The sequence below is a fragment of the Bombina bombina genome, chromosome 4, assembly GCF_027579735.1.
Source record: "Bombina bombina isolate aBomBom1 chromosome 4, aBomBom1.pri, whole genome shotgun sequence".
NCBI classification, from domain to species: Eukaryota; Metazoa; Chordata; class Amphibia; order Anura; family Bombinatoridae; genus Bombina; species Bombina bombina.
Window position 1 is genome coordinate 808,317,708 of NC_069502.1, and position 13,357 is coordinate 808,331,064.

General features: G+C 41.8%; 1 protein-coding gene across 1 annotated transcript in view; it reads left to right on the plus strand.

The window, feature by feature from the left end:
- LOC128657066 (gastrula zinc finger protein XlCGF26.1-like) overlaps window positions 1-13,357 on the plus strand; it is a 61,313-nt gene that overhangs the window by 18,133 nt on the left and 29,823 nt on the right. Inside the window, exon 2 of the mRNA XM_053711293.1 lies at window positions 9,801-9,956. Coding sequence (XP_053567268.1) covers window positions 9,905-9,956 — 52 coding nt within the window. The 5' untranslated portion in view covers window positions 9,801-9,904. The remainder of the gene's footprint in view (window positions 1-9,800; window positions 9,957-13,357) is intronic.

The window sequence follows — 13,357 nt, forward strand, 5'->3', positions numbered from 1 at the left end:
AGCCTCTCTCTGCCTTACACCTAAGCCCCTGTACAAGTTCTCAGATCCCACTGTCTCACACCTCATACCCTGTATAAAACCTTAGCCCCCATCTCTCTCAAACATCCCAGTCCTGTACTGATTCTCAGTCCTCCTTTGACTCACACTTAAGCCCCTGTACAAGTTCTCAGCCCCCTCTGTCTCACACCCCAGACCCTGTACAGACTCTCAGCCCTCCTCTCTGTCTCACACTCCAGCCCTTGTACAGACCCTCAGCCCTCCTCTCTGTCTCACACTCCAGCCCTTGTACAGACCCTCAGCCCCCCCTGTCTCACACTGCAGCTCCTGTACAGACTATCAGCACCAATCACACCCCAGCCCCTGTAAAGACTCTCAGTCCCCCACTCCCACCCCAGCCCCTCTCACACCTCAGCTCCTGTAGAGACTCATAGACCTATCCCCCTCTGCCTCACACCAAAGCCCCTGTATAGGCTCTTAGCCCCCTCTGCCTCACAGATTCTCAGTCCATGTACAGACTTTCAGCCCTCCCCTCCGTCACACTCCAGTCCCTGTACAGACGCTTAGTGCTCCTCAAATCCCAGTCCCTGTATAGACTCTTAGCCCCCTCTGCCTCACAGATTCTCAGTCTCCTTCTCTCTCTCACCCAGTCCTGTACTGGTTCACAGTCCTCCTCTGCCCCACTCTTAAACCCCTGTACAGATTTTCAGCCCCCTCTGTCTCAGACATCACCCCGCTCTGTGTTACATCCTAGCCCCTGTACAGACCATCAGCACCCCTGTCTCACACCCCTGCCCCTGTACAGACCAACAGCATCCTTGTCTCACACCCCAGCCCCTGTGTAGGTGCTCAGCCCCCTCTGTCTTACGCCCCAGCCCCTGTACAGACCATCAGCACCCCTGTCTTACACCCCAGCCCCTGTACAGACCATCAGCACCACTGTCTCACACCCCAGCCCCTGTACAGACCATCAGCATCCCTGTCTCACACCCCAGCCCCTGTACAGACCATCAGCATCCCTGTCTCACACCCCAGCCCCTGTACAGACCAACATCACCCCTGCCTCACACTCCAGTCCCTGTAAAGGTTCTCACCCCCTGTTTTATACCCCAGTACAGGTTCTTACCACACGGCCCATGCCCCCACTCACACCTCAGTCACTGTAGATTTGCAGCCCCCCTCTGTCTCGCATACCAGCCCCTATAGACTATAACACCCCCTATCTCACACCCAGCCTCTGTAGACTCTAAGACACCCTCTTTCACACCCCAGCCACTGTAGACTCGCGGCCCCCTCTATCTCACACTCTAACCCATGTAGACTCTATGCTCCCTTCTGTCTCGCACATAGCCCCCTCCTTACCCTCTCTCTCCGCAACCCCAGCTCAGCTCTCACCCTTAGGCGGTTAAACGTTAATTGTCACACATCTATTACCCGGTAGCAGCTAGATCCAGTCCCGGCTGAATGACTGATGATGTCACCACAGTCACGTGACTTCTGTGCGTTCACTTCAAGGGTCCTTAGCTGCAGTGGATCTAGCTGCTACTCGGATAAGGTACTGGAAGGAGGGTGTGTGTGAGGCATAGGAAACCTAATAATATTTATCTGTGTATAATGCACCAGGGAGGTGTTTGTGTGCGAGGCAATGGGAATAACTCTATAATATTATATACCTGTGTATAAGGTACTGGGGAGGGGCTGTGTGTCTGTGAGACAAATTAACTTCTTTATAATATATATCGGTATATCAGGTACTCGTCTCGTCTCTCACACACAGTACTACGTACTCATACAGCGGGTTAGGGACCGGAGCCCCGCTGTAAAGTGAAAACCGCCTTAAAGTGAAACAAGGCAGTTTTAGCTTTCTTTTCACCTGCCAGTGTGTTTAAAAACTTAAAAACATGTTTGAACTAACATATATTAGGTGAACAATAGCGCTAAGTTTAGTTTAACACTAGCACAGCACAGTATTCAATAAATACTGTACCTGTAAAATAGTGACAATCACTGTAGTACAATTTGCCAGAGTATAGCACTGAGACACAGATTGCACTGTAATGCTGTAAACAGAGTGAACAAAGCATAATAAAATGGTGTCAGTCACTTTTCTTGCAATCTCACGAAGATTACAGCACTGTTTTAAAATCCTTGGAGGTTGGACTTCAGCTCCACAAAGCGCTGTATTAGCGAAGCGCTGTAAAGTGAAGTGCTGTAAAGTGAGGTATACCTGTACCTTATATAAAAATATCTAATATTATATAGAGGGGTCTGTGTGTGAGACTATAGGAACCTCTCTATATAATATTAGATATTTTTTATATAAGGTACGTAGTACTGTGTGTGAGAGACGAGTCAATGGGAATATCGCTATAATATTATATACCTGTGTATAAGGTACTGGGGAGGGGGCTGTGTGTTTTTGAAGCAAAGGAACTTCTCTATAATATATATCTGTATATAAGGTACTGGGGAGGGGTCTGTGTATTAGAGAATGTGAATGGGAACCTCTCTATAATATTATATATTTGTATATAAGGTACGTAGTACTGTGTGTGTGAGGCAATTGGAAACGTTCTATAATATTTTATATATGTATAGAAGCTAATGGAGAGGGGACTGGGTGTGTGAGGCAGAGAGAACCTCTCTATAATATTATATATCTGTATATAAGGTACTAGAGAGGGGTCTGTGTGTGAATGAGACAGATGGAACCTCTCTATAAAATTATATATCTGCATATTAAGTAATGGGAAGGGGCATGTACTAAAAGGAATGACAAGGGTGAATAACAAAATGGAATGCCCATGGACTTTAATGGACTGTAAAGTTAAAAGTGCTATAGCAATAAAATTATGAGACATAGCAAGTAGATATTTACCAGATATGTTCCCTAGATACAGTAGCATATCCTGAAAGTGGGATTATTGCTGATTTCTATTGAATGACAAAATGGGATGTCCATAGACTTTAATGGGTTGTAAAGTTAAAAGTGTCATTCCATAGAAAGCAGCTATAATCCCACATTATTTCACTTTCAGAATATGCTACTGCACACAGGAAATATATCTGCTAAATATCTTCTTGATATCTTCTCATAGTTTTGTTGCTATAGCACTTCTAACTTTACATCCCATTAAAGTCAATGTGCATTCCATTTTGTTATTCACCCTTGTTATTCCAAAGAAAGCAGCTATAATCCCGCATAATATCACTTTCAGAATATGCTACTGTACTTGGGGAACATATCTGGTAAATATCGATTTGCTATATTGTATGGCTTTGTTGCTATAGCACTTTTAACTTTACATTCCATTGAAGTATATGGGAATTCCATTTTGTCATTTACCCTTGTCATTCATTTGAGAACATCCCACATAGAAGGTAGAGCTGTGTATGAGTGAGACAGAGGGATGGAGCTGTGTATGAGTAAATTAGAGGGAACTTCTCTATAATATTTCTCAAGGTACTATGGAGGGGGCTATGTGTGAGACAGAGGGAACCTATCTATAATATTATATATCTGTATATAAGGTATTGGGAGGAGCTGAGTGTATAAGACAGAGGTAACCTCTCTATAATATGTATCTGTATATAACAATGGGCAGGGGGTTGTGTTACTGAGTAATTAAATGGAACCTCTATATTATCATATATTACATATGTGTGTATATAAGGCACTGGGGAGGTAGCTGTGTGTGTGAGTCTGAGGGACCCTCTTTATATTAAATATCTATATATAAGGTATTTGGGATGGGACTGTGTGTGAGAGGTAGAGGGAACCTCTCTAATATTATATTTATTTATATACAGTACGGGGGAGAGGTTGTGTTTGTGAGTTTTGTCAGCTGCGTGTATGTGAGGCAGAGGGAACCTCTCTAATATTATATATATTTATATACAGTACGGGGGAGGGATTGTGTTTGTGAGCTGCGTGTATGTGAGGCAGAGGGAACCTCTTTAATATGCTCATGTAGAAGGTACTGGGGAGGGGGTATATGTGTGAAGCAGGAGAAACATCTCTTTAATATTGTATAAGCTACTGGGGAGGGAGCTTTATGTTTGAGTCAGAGGGAACTACTTTATAATATTATATTCCTGTATATAAGGTGCTGGGTAGGGTGCTGTGTGTGTGAGCCAGAGGAAACCACTGTATAGCTTTAAAGGGACACTGAACCCCATTTTTTTTATTTTGTGATTCAGATAGAGCGTGCAATTTTAAGCAACTTTCTAATTTACTCCTATTATCAAATTGTCTTCATTCTCTTGGTATCTTTATTTCAAAAGCAAGAATTAAAATTTAGATGCCAGCCCATTTTTGGTGAATAACCTGGGTTGTTCTTGCTGATTGGTGGATAAATTCACCCACCAATAAACAAGTGCTGTCCAGGGTAATTAACCAAAAATTGGCTGGCTCCTTAGCTTAGATGCCTTCTTTTTCAAATAAAGATAGCAAGAGAATGAAGAAAAATTGATAATAGGAGTAAATTAGAAAGTTGCTTAAAATCGCATGCTCTTTCTGAATCACAGAATAAATTTTTTGGGGTTCAGTGTCCCTTTAAATCTGTGCATATAAAGTGCTGGAGACATATGGCACCTCTCCATAGTACTGAATATCTCTACATAATGTGCTATAGGAAAGGTGGTGTAAGTGAGGCAGAGAGAATCTCTCTATAATGTTAAGTGTCTGCATATAAGGTGCTGGGGAGGAGGAGTGTGGGAGAGACAAATAAAGGGGATTTAGAGGATATTAGTGATAGAAGTTGTGGATAAATAAAAATGTTTTATACATACAACACCAATGTATCCTACACCCCCTGCAGTTCATCAGCCTTTAGTTTAGTTCTACAGTATAGGAATTTAAGAATTAGAAACAATCGGCTAGATTACGAGTTTTTGTCGGTAAGGCTTGCGGCTCTAACGCTCCTTTTTTTTCCCACCGCTCCCTTAAGCCAACGCTGGTATTACAGGTTTTTTTAAACCTGGTGTTAGCCGCAAAAAGGTGAGCGTAGAGCAAAATTTAGCTCCACATCTCACCTCAATACCAGCGTTGCTTACGGTAGCGGTAAGATGGCTAAACGTGCTCATGCACGATTTCCCCATAGGAAACAATGGGGCTGAGCTGGCTGGAAAAAAAACCTAACACCTGCAAAAAAGCAGCGTCCAGCTTCTAACGCAGCCCCATTGTTTCCTATGGGGAAAGAAAAAATATGTCTGAACCTAACATGAACCCCAAGTCTAAATACCCCTAATCTTACACTTATTAACCCCTAATCTGCCGCCCCCGACGTCGCCACCTGCATTATACTATTAACCCCTAATCTTCCGCTCCGGACACCGCCGCCACCTACATTAAAGTCATAAACCCCTAATTTGCTGCCCCCAACATCGCCGACACTTACATTATAATTATTAACCCCTAATCTGCCCCCTCCAACGTCGCCACAACTATATTAAATTTATTAACCCCTAATCTGCCGCCGCCACTATAATAAAGTTATTAACCCCTAAACCTAAGTCTAACCCTAACACCCCCTATTTATTTATTTTTATTTTACAGTCAATTTTGTATTTATTTTAACTAGGTACAATAGTTATTAACTATTTAATTGCTACCTAGCTAAAATAAGTACAAAATTACCTGTAAAATAAATCCTAACCTAAGTTACAATTACACCTAACACTACACTATAATTAAACTAAACTAATTACCTAAACTACCTACAATTAATTACAATTAAATTTAATAAACTAAATTACGGGGGGAAAAAACACTAAATTACAGAAAAAAAAAATTACAAGAAGTTTAAACTAATTACACCTAATCTAAGCCAAATCAGAGGATACAGCACTCGTGGGACACGGTGGATATATAAAAAATAATATTTATTTGTAAATGTTAAAAAGGTAGAGGCATAGAACAGGGAATTAACCCCTTACGCGTTTCATGCCGCAAACAGGCACTTAGTCATAGGGATGGCCCACGAGTGCTGTATCCTCTGATTTTGCATTGTTTTGTGGCTTGCGCAAAGCCGCGGTTAACTTGCACCTCACGGGGCTGTGTTTTGGAGTTTCCCTTACAGCTAGGCGGCTCACGGCTTCCCTCACTACGTCATGCTCTGCAGCGGCCTTGTCTCTACACCTAATCTAAGCCCCCCAAAATAATAAAATGCCCTAACCTATACTAAATTACAAATAGCCCTTAAAAGGGCATTTTGCGGGGCATTGCCCCAAAGAAATTAGCTCTTTTACCTGTAAAAAAAAATACAATACCCCCCCAACATTACAACCCACCCAATCACCCCTTAAAAAAAACCTAACACTACCCCATTGAAGATCACCCTACCTTGAGCCGTCTTCACCCAGCCGGGCACAAGTGGTCATCCGATCCGGCCAGAAGTCTTCATCCAATGGGGCAGAAGAGGACATCCAGACCGGCAGAAGTCTTCATCCTATCCGGGCAGAAGAGGACATCCGGACCGGGAGAAGGCTTCATCTAAGCGGCATCTTCTATCTTCTTCCATCCGACGAGGAGCAACTCCATCTTGAAGACAACCGGCACGGAGCATCCTTCCAGCACGACGACTAACAACGATTCCTTTAAATGACGTCATCCAAGATGGCGTCCATCGAATTCCGATTGGCTGATAGGATTCTATTAGCCAATCAATCCGATTGGCTGATTAAATCAACCAATCGGATTTTTCCTACCTTAATTCCGATTGGCTGATAGAATCCTATCAGCCAATCGGAATTCAAGGGACACCATCTTGGATGACGTCATTTAAAGGGCCATTATACACTCATTTTTTCTTTGCATAAATGTTTTGTAGATGATCTATTTATAAAGCCCATAAAGTTTTTTTTTTTTTTTTTTTTAAATGTATAATTTTACTTATTTTTAAAGAACATTGCTCTGATTTTCTGACTCCTAACCAAGCCCCAAAGTTTTATTTGAATGCCGTCAGCTACCTTCTCCAGCTTGGTCCTGTTTGTGTAAAGTGTCTTTGCATATGCAAAAGAGGGGGGAGGGGGGGAGTGTCTTATTTCCCACTTGCAGTGGGCTTTACAACTGCCTTTTCAACAGAGCTAAACTGAAAGCTTCTAAGTATATTTTTAAACCATTTTATACTGGATTTTTATATCAGTATCCGTGCATCTTATTCTTTATAGTAGTGTCTATTACATGCAGTTATATGAAAATGAGTGTATACTTTCCCTTTAAAGGAACCGTCATTCGTCTTTAGTCCGTCGGCCAGGAAGGATGCTCCGCGCCAGATGTCTTCAAGATGGAGTAGCTCCTCGTCGGATGGAAGAAGATAGAAGATGCCGCTTGGATGAAGCTTTCTGCTGGTCCGGATGTCCTCTTCTGCCCGGATATGATGAAGACTTCTGCCGGTCCGGATGTCCTCTTCTGCCCGGATAGGATGAAGACTTCTGCCGGTCCGGATGTCCTCTTCTGCCCCATTGGATGAAGACTTATGCCCGGATTAGATGACCACTGGTGCCCAGCTGGGTGAAGACGGCTCAAGGTAGGGTGATCTTCAATGGGGTAGTGTTAGGTTTTATTAAGGGGGGATTGGGTGGGTTTTAGAGTAGGGGTGGGTGTGTGGGTGGTGGGTTGTAATGTTAGGGTGGGGGTATTGTATTTTTTTTTACAGGTAAAAGAGCTGATTACTTTGGGGCAATGCCCCGCAAAAAAGGCCCTTTTAAGGGCTATTTGTAATTTAGTATAGGGTAGGGAATTTTATTATTTTGGGGGGCTTTTTTATTTTATTAAGGGGTTTAGATTAGGTGTAATTAGTTTAAACTTCTTGTAATTTTTTTCCCCCTGTAATTTAGTGTTTGTTTGTTTTTTCGGAATTTAGTTTATTGAATTTAATTGTAATTAATTGTAGGTAGTTTAGGTAATTTATTTAATGATAGTGTAGTGTTAGATGTAATTGTAACTTAGGTTAGGATTTATTTTACAGGTAATTTTGTACTTATTTTAGCTAGGTAGTTATTAAATAGTTATTAACTATTTAATAACTATTGTACCTAGTTAAAATAAATACAAAGTTGCCTGTGAAATAAATATAAATCCTAAGCTAGCTACAATGTAACTATTAGTTATATTGTAGCTATCTTATGGTTTATTTTATCGGTAAGTATTTAGTTTTAAATAGGAATAATTTATTTAATTTTGTTAAATTTATTTAGTTTAATTTAAATTATATTTAAGTTGGGGGGGGTTAGGGTTAGGTTTAGACTTAGGTTTAGGGGTTAATACCTTTAATATAGTAGCAGCGACGTTGGGGGTGGCAGATTAGGGGTTAATAAATGTAAGTAGGTGTCGGCGATGTTAGGGCAGGCAGATTAGGGGGTTAATAAAATGTAACTAGTGTTTGCCAGGTGGGAGTGCGGTGGTTTAGGGGTTAATACATTTATTAAAGTGGCGGCGATGTTTGGTCGGCAGATTAGGGGTTAATAATTTAGGTAGGTGGCGGCAACGTTGGGGGCGGCAGATTAGGGGTTAATAAATATAATGTAGGTGTCGGCGATGTTAGGGGCAGCAGATTAGGGGTCCATAAGTATAATGTAGGTGGCGGCGATGTCCGGTCAGCAGATTAGGGGTTAAAAAATTTTATTATAGTGTTTGCGATGGTGGGGGGCCTCGGTTTAGGGGTTAATAGGTAGTTTATGGGTGTTAGTGTACTTTTTAGCACTTTAGTTAAGAGTTTTATGTTCCGGTGTTAGCCCATAAAACTCTTAACTACTGGCTGACTTTTAAATGCGTTAGAAGTCTTGCCAGGAGAGGGTCTACCGCTCACTTCTTCCCAGACTCGTAAATACCAGCGTTAGGTAAGTCCCATTTAAAAAGATAGGATACGCAATTGACGTAAGGGGATTTGCGGTAGCCTCGAGTCGCAGAAGAAAAGTGAGCGGTAGACCCTTTCCTGTCTGACTCGTAATACCAGCGGGCGTTAAAAAGCAGCGTTGGGACCTCTCAACGCTGCTTTTTAAGGCTAACGCCAAACTCGTAATCTAGGCGCATGTGCTGCAAAACTAACCATAAAGCCTGATGTGCTGCTGAGGATGATGGGAAATAATAAAGATTTAGTTATTTTATGCACACAGTGTCACCCACTGCAGTGTAGTATACAGCGCTATGAGCACAAAATATACTTTTTTTTTTAAAGAGGATTAGCACCAATTTGGAAAAGTGCTTTCAAAAAAGATTCAATGCCCTTGAGGAAATAACTCCTGTGCTATTGCATATCATGTACGTTAGTGAAAAATTACTACACTGTAATAAAAATTAACTTTTTTGCATTTTATGTTGTTTTATTTTACTGTATTTGGTTATTAATGCAAACTTTTTTTCTATAAATGCTCGGTCTGAAAAAAACTGCTTATAATTTGTGTAAAAAAAAAAAGCACTGGAATTGATATTTAAACATAAAAATGTGCAACTGGTTAGAAAAAGCTTCAACTCAGGTGTGTCAAATGGCTCAGAAAAGAAATGAATAAAGATCTGCATTTAGTGACATAAATAAAACTATTTAATTGTTAGAACACTTTGTGTGTGTGTATATATATATATATATATATATATATATATATATATAACATCATGTCCCCTGTTGCATTAATCAGTTGTATTTAGTTTAATCTCTTTATGACTAAGTTGAGTGATTGTTGTATGTTGGTTTGTGTATGACGCTCAGATACAGGTATTTGTCACCCATAATGCACAGCATCTCCCCCTATGATAATGAACTCTACATGAGACCCTCTCTCTGTCTCTCTCTCTCTGTGTTTAGGCTCCTGTTACTATGAAGATCAGGTACAATACAGATCACTGTGTTTGCCAGTAAAGAAGAAGCATTATAAGAATATCTGACAAATTCAGTTGCTGAACAAGACAATGTCTGACAAGACCGAGACCCAAACCTCAGACTATCCTGATGCACACGGAGGTAAGCAGGACGTCACATGTATGTCCCCTGGTTTTACTGTATATATGGCAGCAGTGCTTGTCATGAGAGCATACTGAAGTAGGCACAGGAGCGTGCTGTATATATGGCAGCAGTGCTTGTCACAAGAGCATACTGAGGTAGGCACAGGAGCATGTTGTATATATGGCAGCAGTGTTTGTCATGAGAGCATACTGAGGTAGGCACAGGAGTGTGCTGTATATATGGCAGCAGTGCTTGTCACAAGAGCATACTGAGGTAGGCACAGGAGCATGCTGTATATAAAGCAGCAGTGTTTGTCACAAGAGCATACTGAGGTAGGCACAGGAGCGTGCTGATTATATGGCAGCAGTATTTGTCATGAGAGCACACTGAGGTAGGTACAGGAGTGTGCTGTATATATGGCAGCAGTGCTCGTTATGAGAGCATACTGAGGTAGGCACAGGAGCGTGCTTTATATATGGCAGCAGTGTTCGTCACAAGAGCATTCTGAGGTAGGTTGAGGAGTAAGCTTTATATATGGTAGCAGTGCTTGTTATGAGAGCATACTGAGATAAGCACAGGAACAAACTTTATATTTGGCAACAATGTTTATCATGAGAGTATACTGAAGGAGGCTGAGCAGTGTGCAGTAAATACAGTGCTCCAGACACGTGCACGCTTCTGAGCATACTTAGGTATTTTGTCATGGGAAGGAGCTAAATTTGAACAAAGGATACTAAGAGAAAAAGGTAAATGTAATAACATAAAAAGCATTGTTTGTTTCTACCCTAGCTGTGTGCGTCTACAGACAACGTCACTGTGTGCAGCACTGAGGCAGCTAATATTCTGTTACCGCTGGTTACATAAACGTATTATATACAATATGGTGCAGCTCTTCAGTGCTGGGGGCAGAAGTATGTGCAGCGCTGAGGCATCTAATATTCTGTTACCGTTGGTTACATAAACTTATTATATACAATATGGTGCAGCTCTTCAGTGTGTAGCTGGGGGCAGAAGTATGTGCGGTGCTGAGGCAGCTAATATTCTGTTACCGCTGGTTACATAAACGTATTATATACAATATGGTGCAGCTCTTCAGTGTGTAGCTAGGGGCAGAAGTATGTGCGGCACTGAGGCATCTAATATTCTGTTACCGCTGGTTACATAAACGTATTATATACAATATGGTGCAGCTCTTCAGTGTGTAGCTGGGGGCAGAAGTATGTGCGGCGCTGAGGCAGCTAATATTCTGTTACCGCTGGTTACATAAACTTATGGCAGCTAATATTCTGTTACCGCTGGTTACATAAACTTATTATATACAATATGGTGCAGCTCTTCAGTGTGTAGCTGGGGCAGAAGTATGTGCGGCGCTGAGGCAGCTAATATTCTGTTACTGCTGGTTACATAAACGTATTATATACAATATGGTGCAACTCTTCAGTGTGTAGCTAGGGGCAGAAGTATGTGCAGCACTGAGACAGCTAATATTCTGTTACCGCTGGTTACATAAACGTATTATATACAATATGGTGCAGCTCTTCAGTGTGTAGCTGGGGCAGAAGTATGTGCAGCACTGAGGCAGCTAATATTCTGTTACTGCTGGTTACATAAACGTATTATATACAATATGGTACAGCTCTTCAGTGCGCAGCTGGGGGCAGAAGTATGTGCAGCATTGAGGCAGCTAATATTCTGTTACCGCTGGTTACATAAACTTATTATATACAATATAGTGCAGCTCTTCAGTGTGTAGCTGGGGGCAGAAGTATGTGCAGCACTGAGGCAGCTAATATTCTGTTACCGCTGGTTACATAAACGTATTATATACAATATGGTGCAGCTCTTCAGTGCTGGGGGCAGAAGTATGTGCAGCGCTGAGGAATCTAATATTCTGTTACCGTTGGTTACATAAACTTATTATATACAATATGGTGCAGCTCTTCAGTGTGTAGCTGGGGGCAGAAGTATGTGCGGTGCTGAGGCAGCTAATATTCTGTTACCGCTGGTTACATAAACGTATTATATACAATATGGTGCAGCTCTTCAGTGTGTAGCTGGGAGCAGAAGTATGTGCGTCGCTGAGGCAGCTAATATTCTGTTACCACTGGTTACATAAACGTATTATATACAATATGGTGCAGCTCTTCAGTGTGTAGCTGGGGGCAGAAGTATGTGCGGCGCTGAGGCAGCTAATATTCTGTTACCGCTGGTTACATAAACTTATGGCAGCTAATATTCTGTTACCGCTGGTTACATAAACTTATTATATACAATATGGTGCAGCTCTTCAGTGTGTAGCTGGGGCAGAAGTATGTGCGGCGCTGAGGCAGCTAATATTCTGTTACCGCTGGTTACATAAACGTATTATATACAATATGGTGCAGCTCTTCAGTGTGTAGCTGGGGCAGAAGTATGTGCAGCACTGAGGCAGCTAATATTCTGTTACTGCTGGTTACATAAACGTATTATATACAATATGGTGCAGCTCTTCAGTGTGTAGCTGGGGGCAGAAGTATGTGCAGCATTGAGGCAGCTAATATTCTGTTACCGCTGGTTACATAAACTTATTATATACAATATAGTGCAGCTCTTCAGTGTGTAGCTGGGGGCAGAAGTATGTGCAGCACTGAGGCAGCTAATATTCTGTTACCGCTGGTTACATAAACGTATTATATACAATATGGTGCAGCTCTTCAGTGTGTAGCTGGGGGCAGAAGTATGTTCAGCACTGAGGCAGCTAATATTCTGTTACCGCTGGTTGCATAAACTTATTATATACAATATGGTGCAGCTCTTCAGTGTGTAGCTGGGGGCAGAAGTATGTGCGGCGCTGAGGCAGCTAATATTCTGTTACCGCTGGTTACATAAACTTATTATATACAATATGGTGCAGCTCTTCAGTACGTAGCTGGGGGCAGAAGTATGTGCAGCACTGAGGCAGCTAATATTCTGTTACCGTTGGTTACATAAACTTATTATATACAATATGGTGCAGCTCTTCAGTGTGTAGCTGGGGGCAGAAGTATGTGCAGCACTGAGGCAGCTAATATTCTGTTACCGCTGGTTACATAAACGTATTATATACAATATGGTGCAGCTCTTCAGTGCTGGGGGCAGAAGTATGTGCAGCGCTGAGGCATCTAATATTCTGTTACCGTTGGTTACATAAACTTATTATATACAATATGGTGCAGCTCTTCAGTGTGTAGCTGGGGGCAGAAGTATGTGCGGTGCTGAGGCAGCTAATATTCTGTTACCGCTGGTTACATAAACATATTATATACAATATGGTGCAGCTCTTCAGTGTGTAGCTAGGGGCAGAAGTATGTGCGGCACTGAGGCATCTAATATTCTGTTACCGCTGGTTACATAAACGTATTATATACAATATGGTGCAGCTCTTCAGTGCGGAGCTGGGG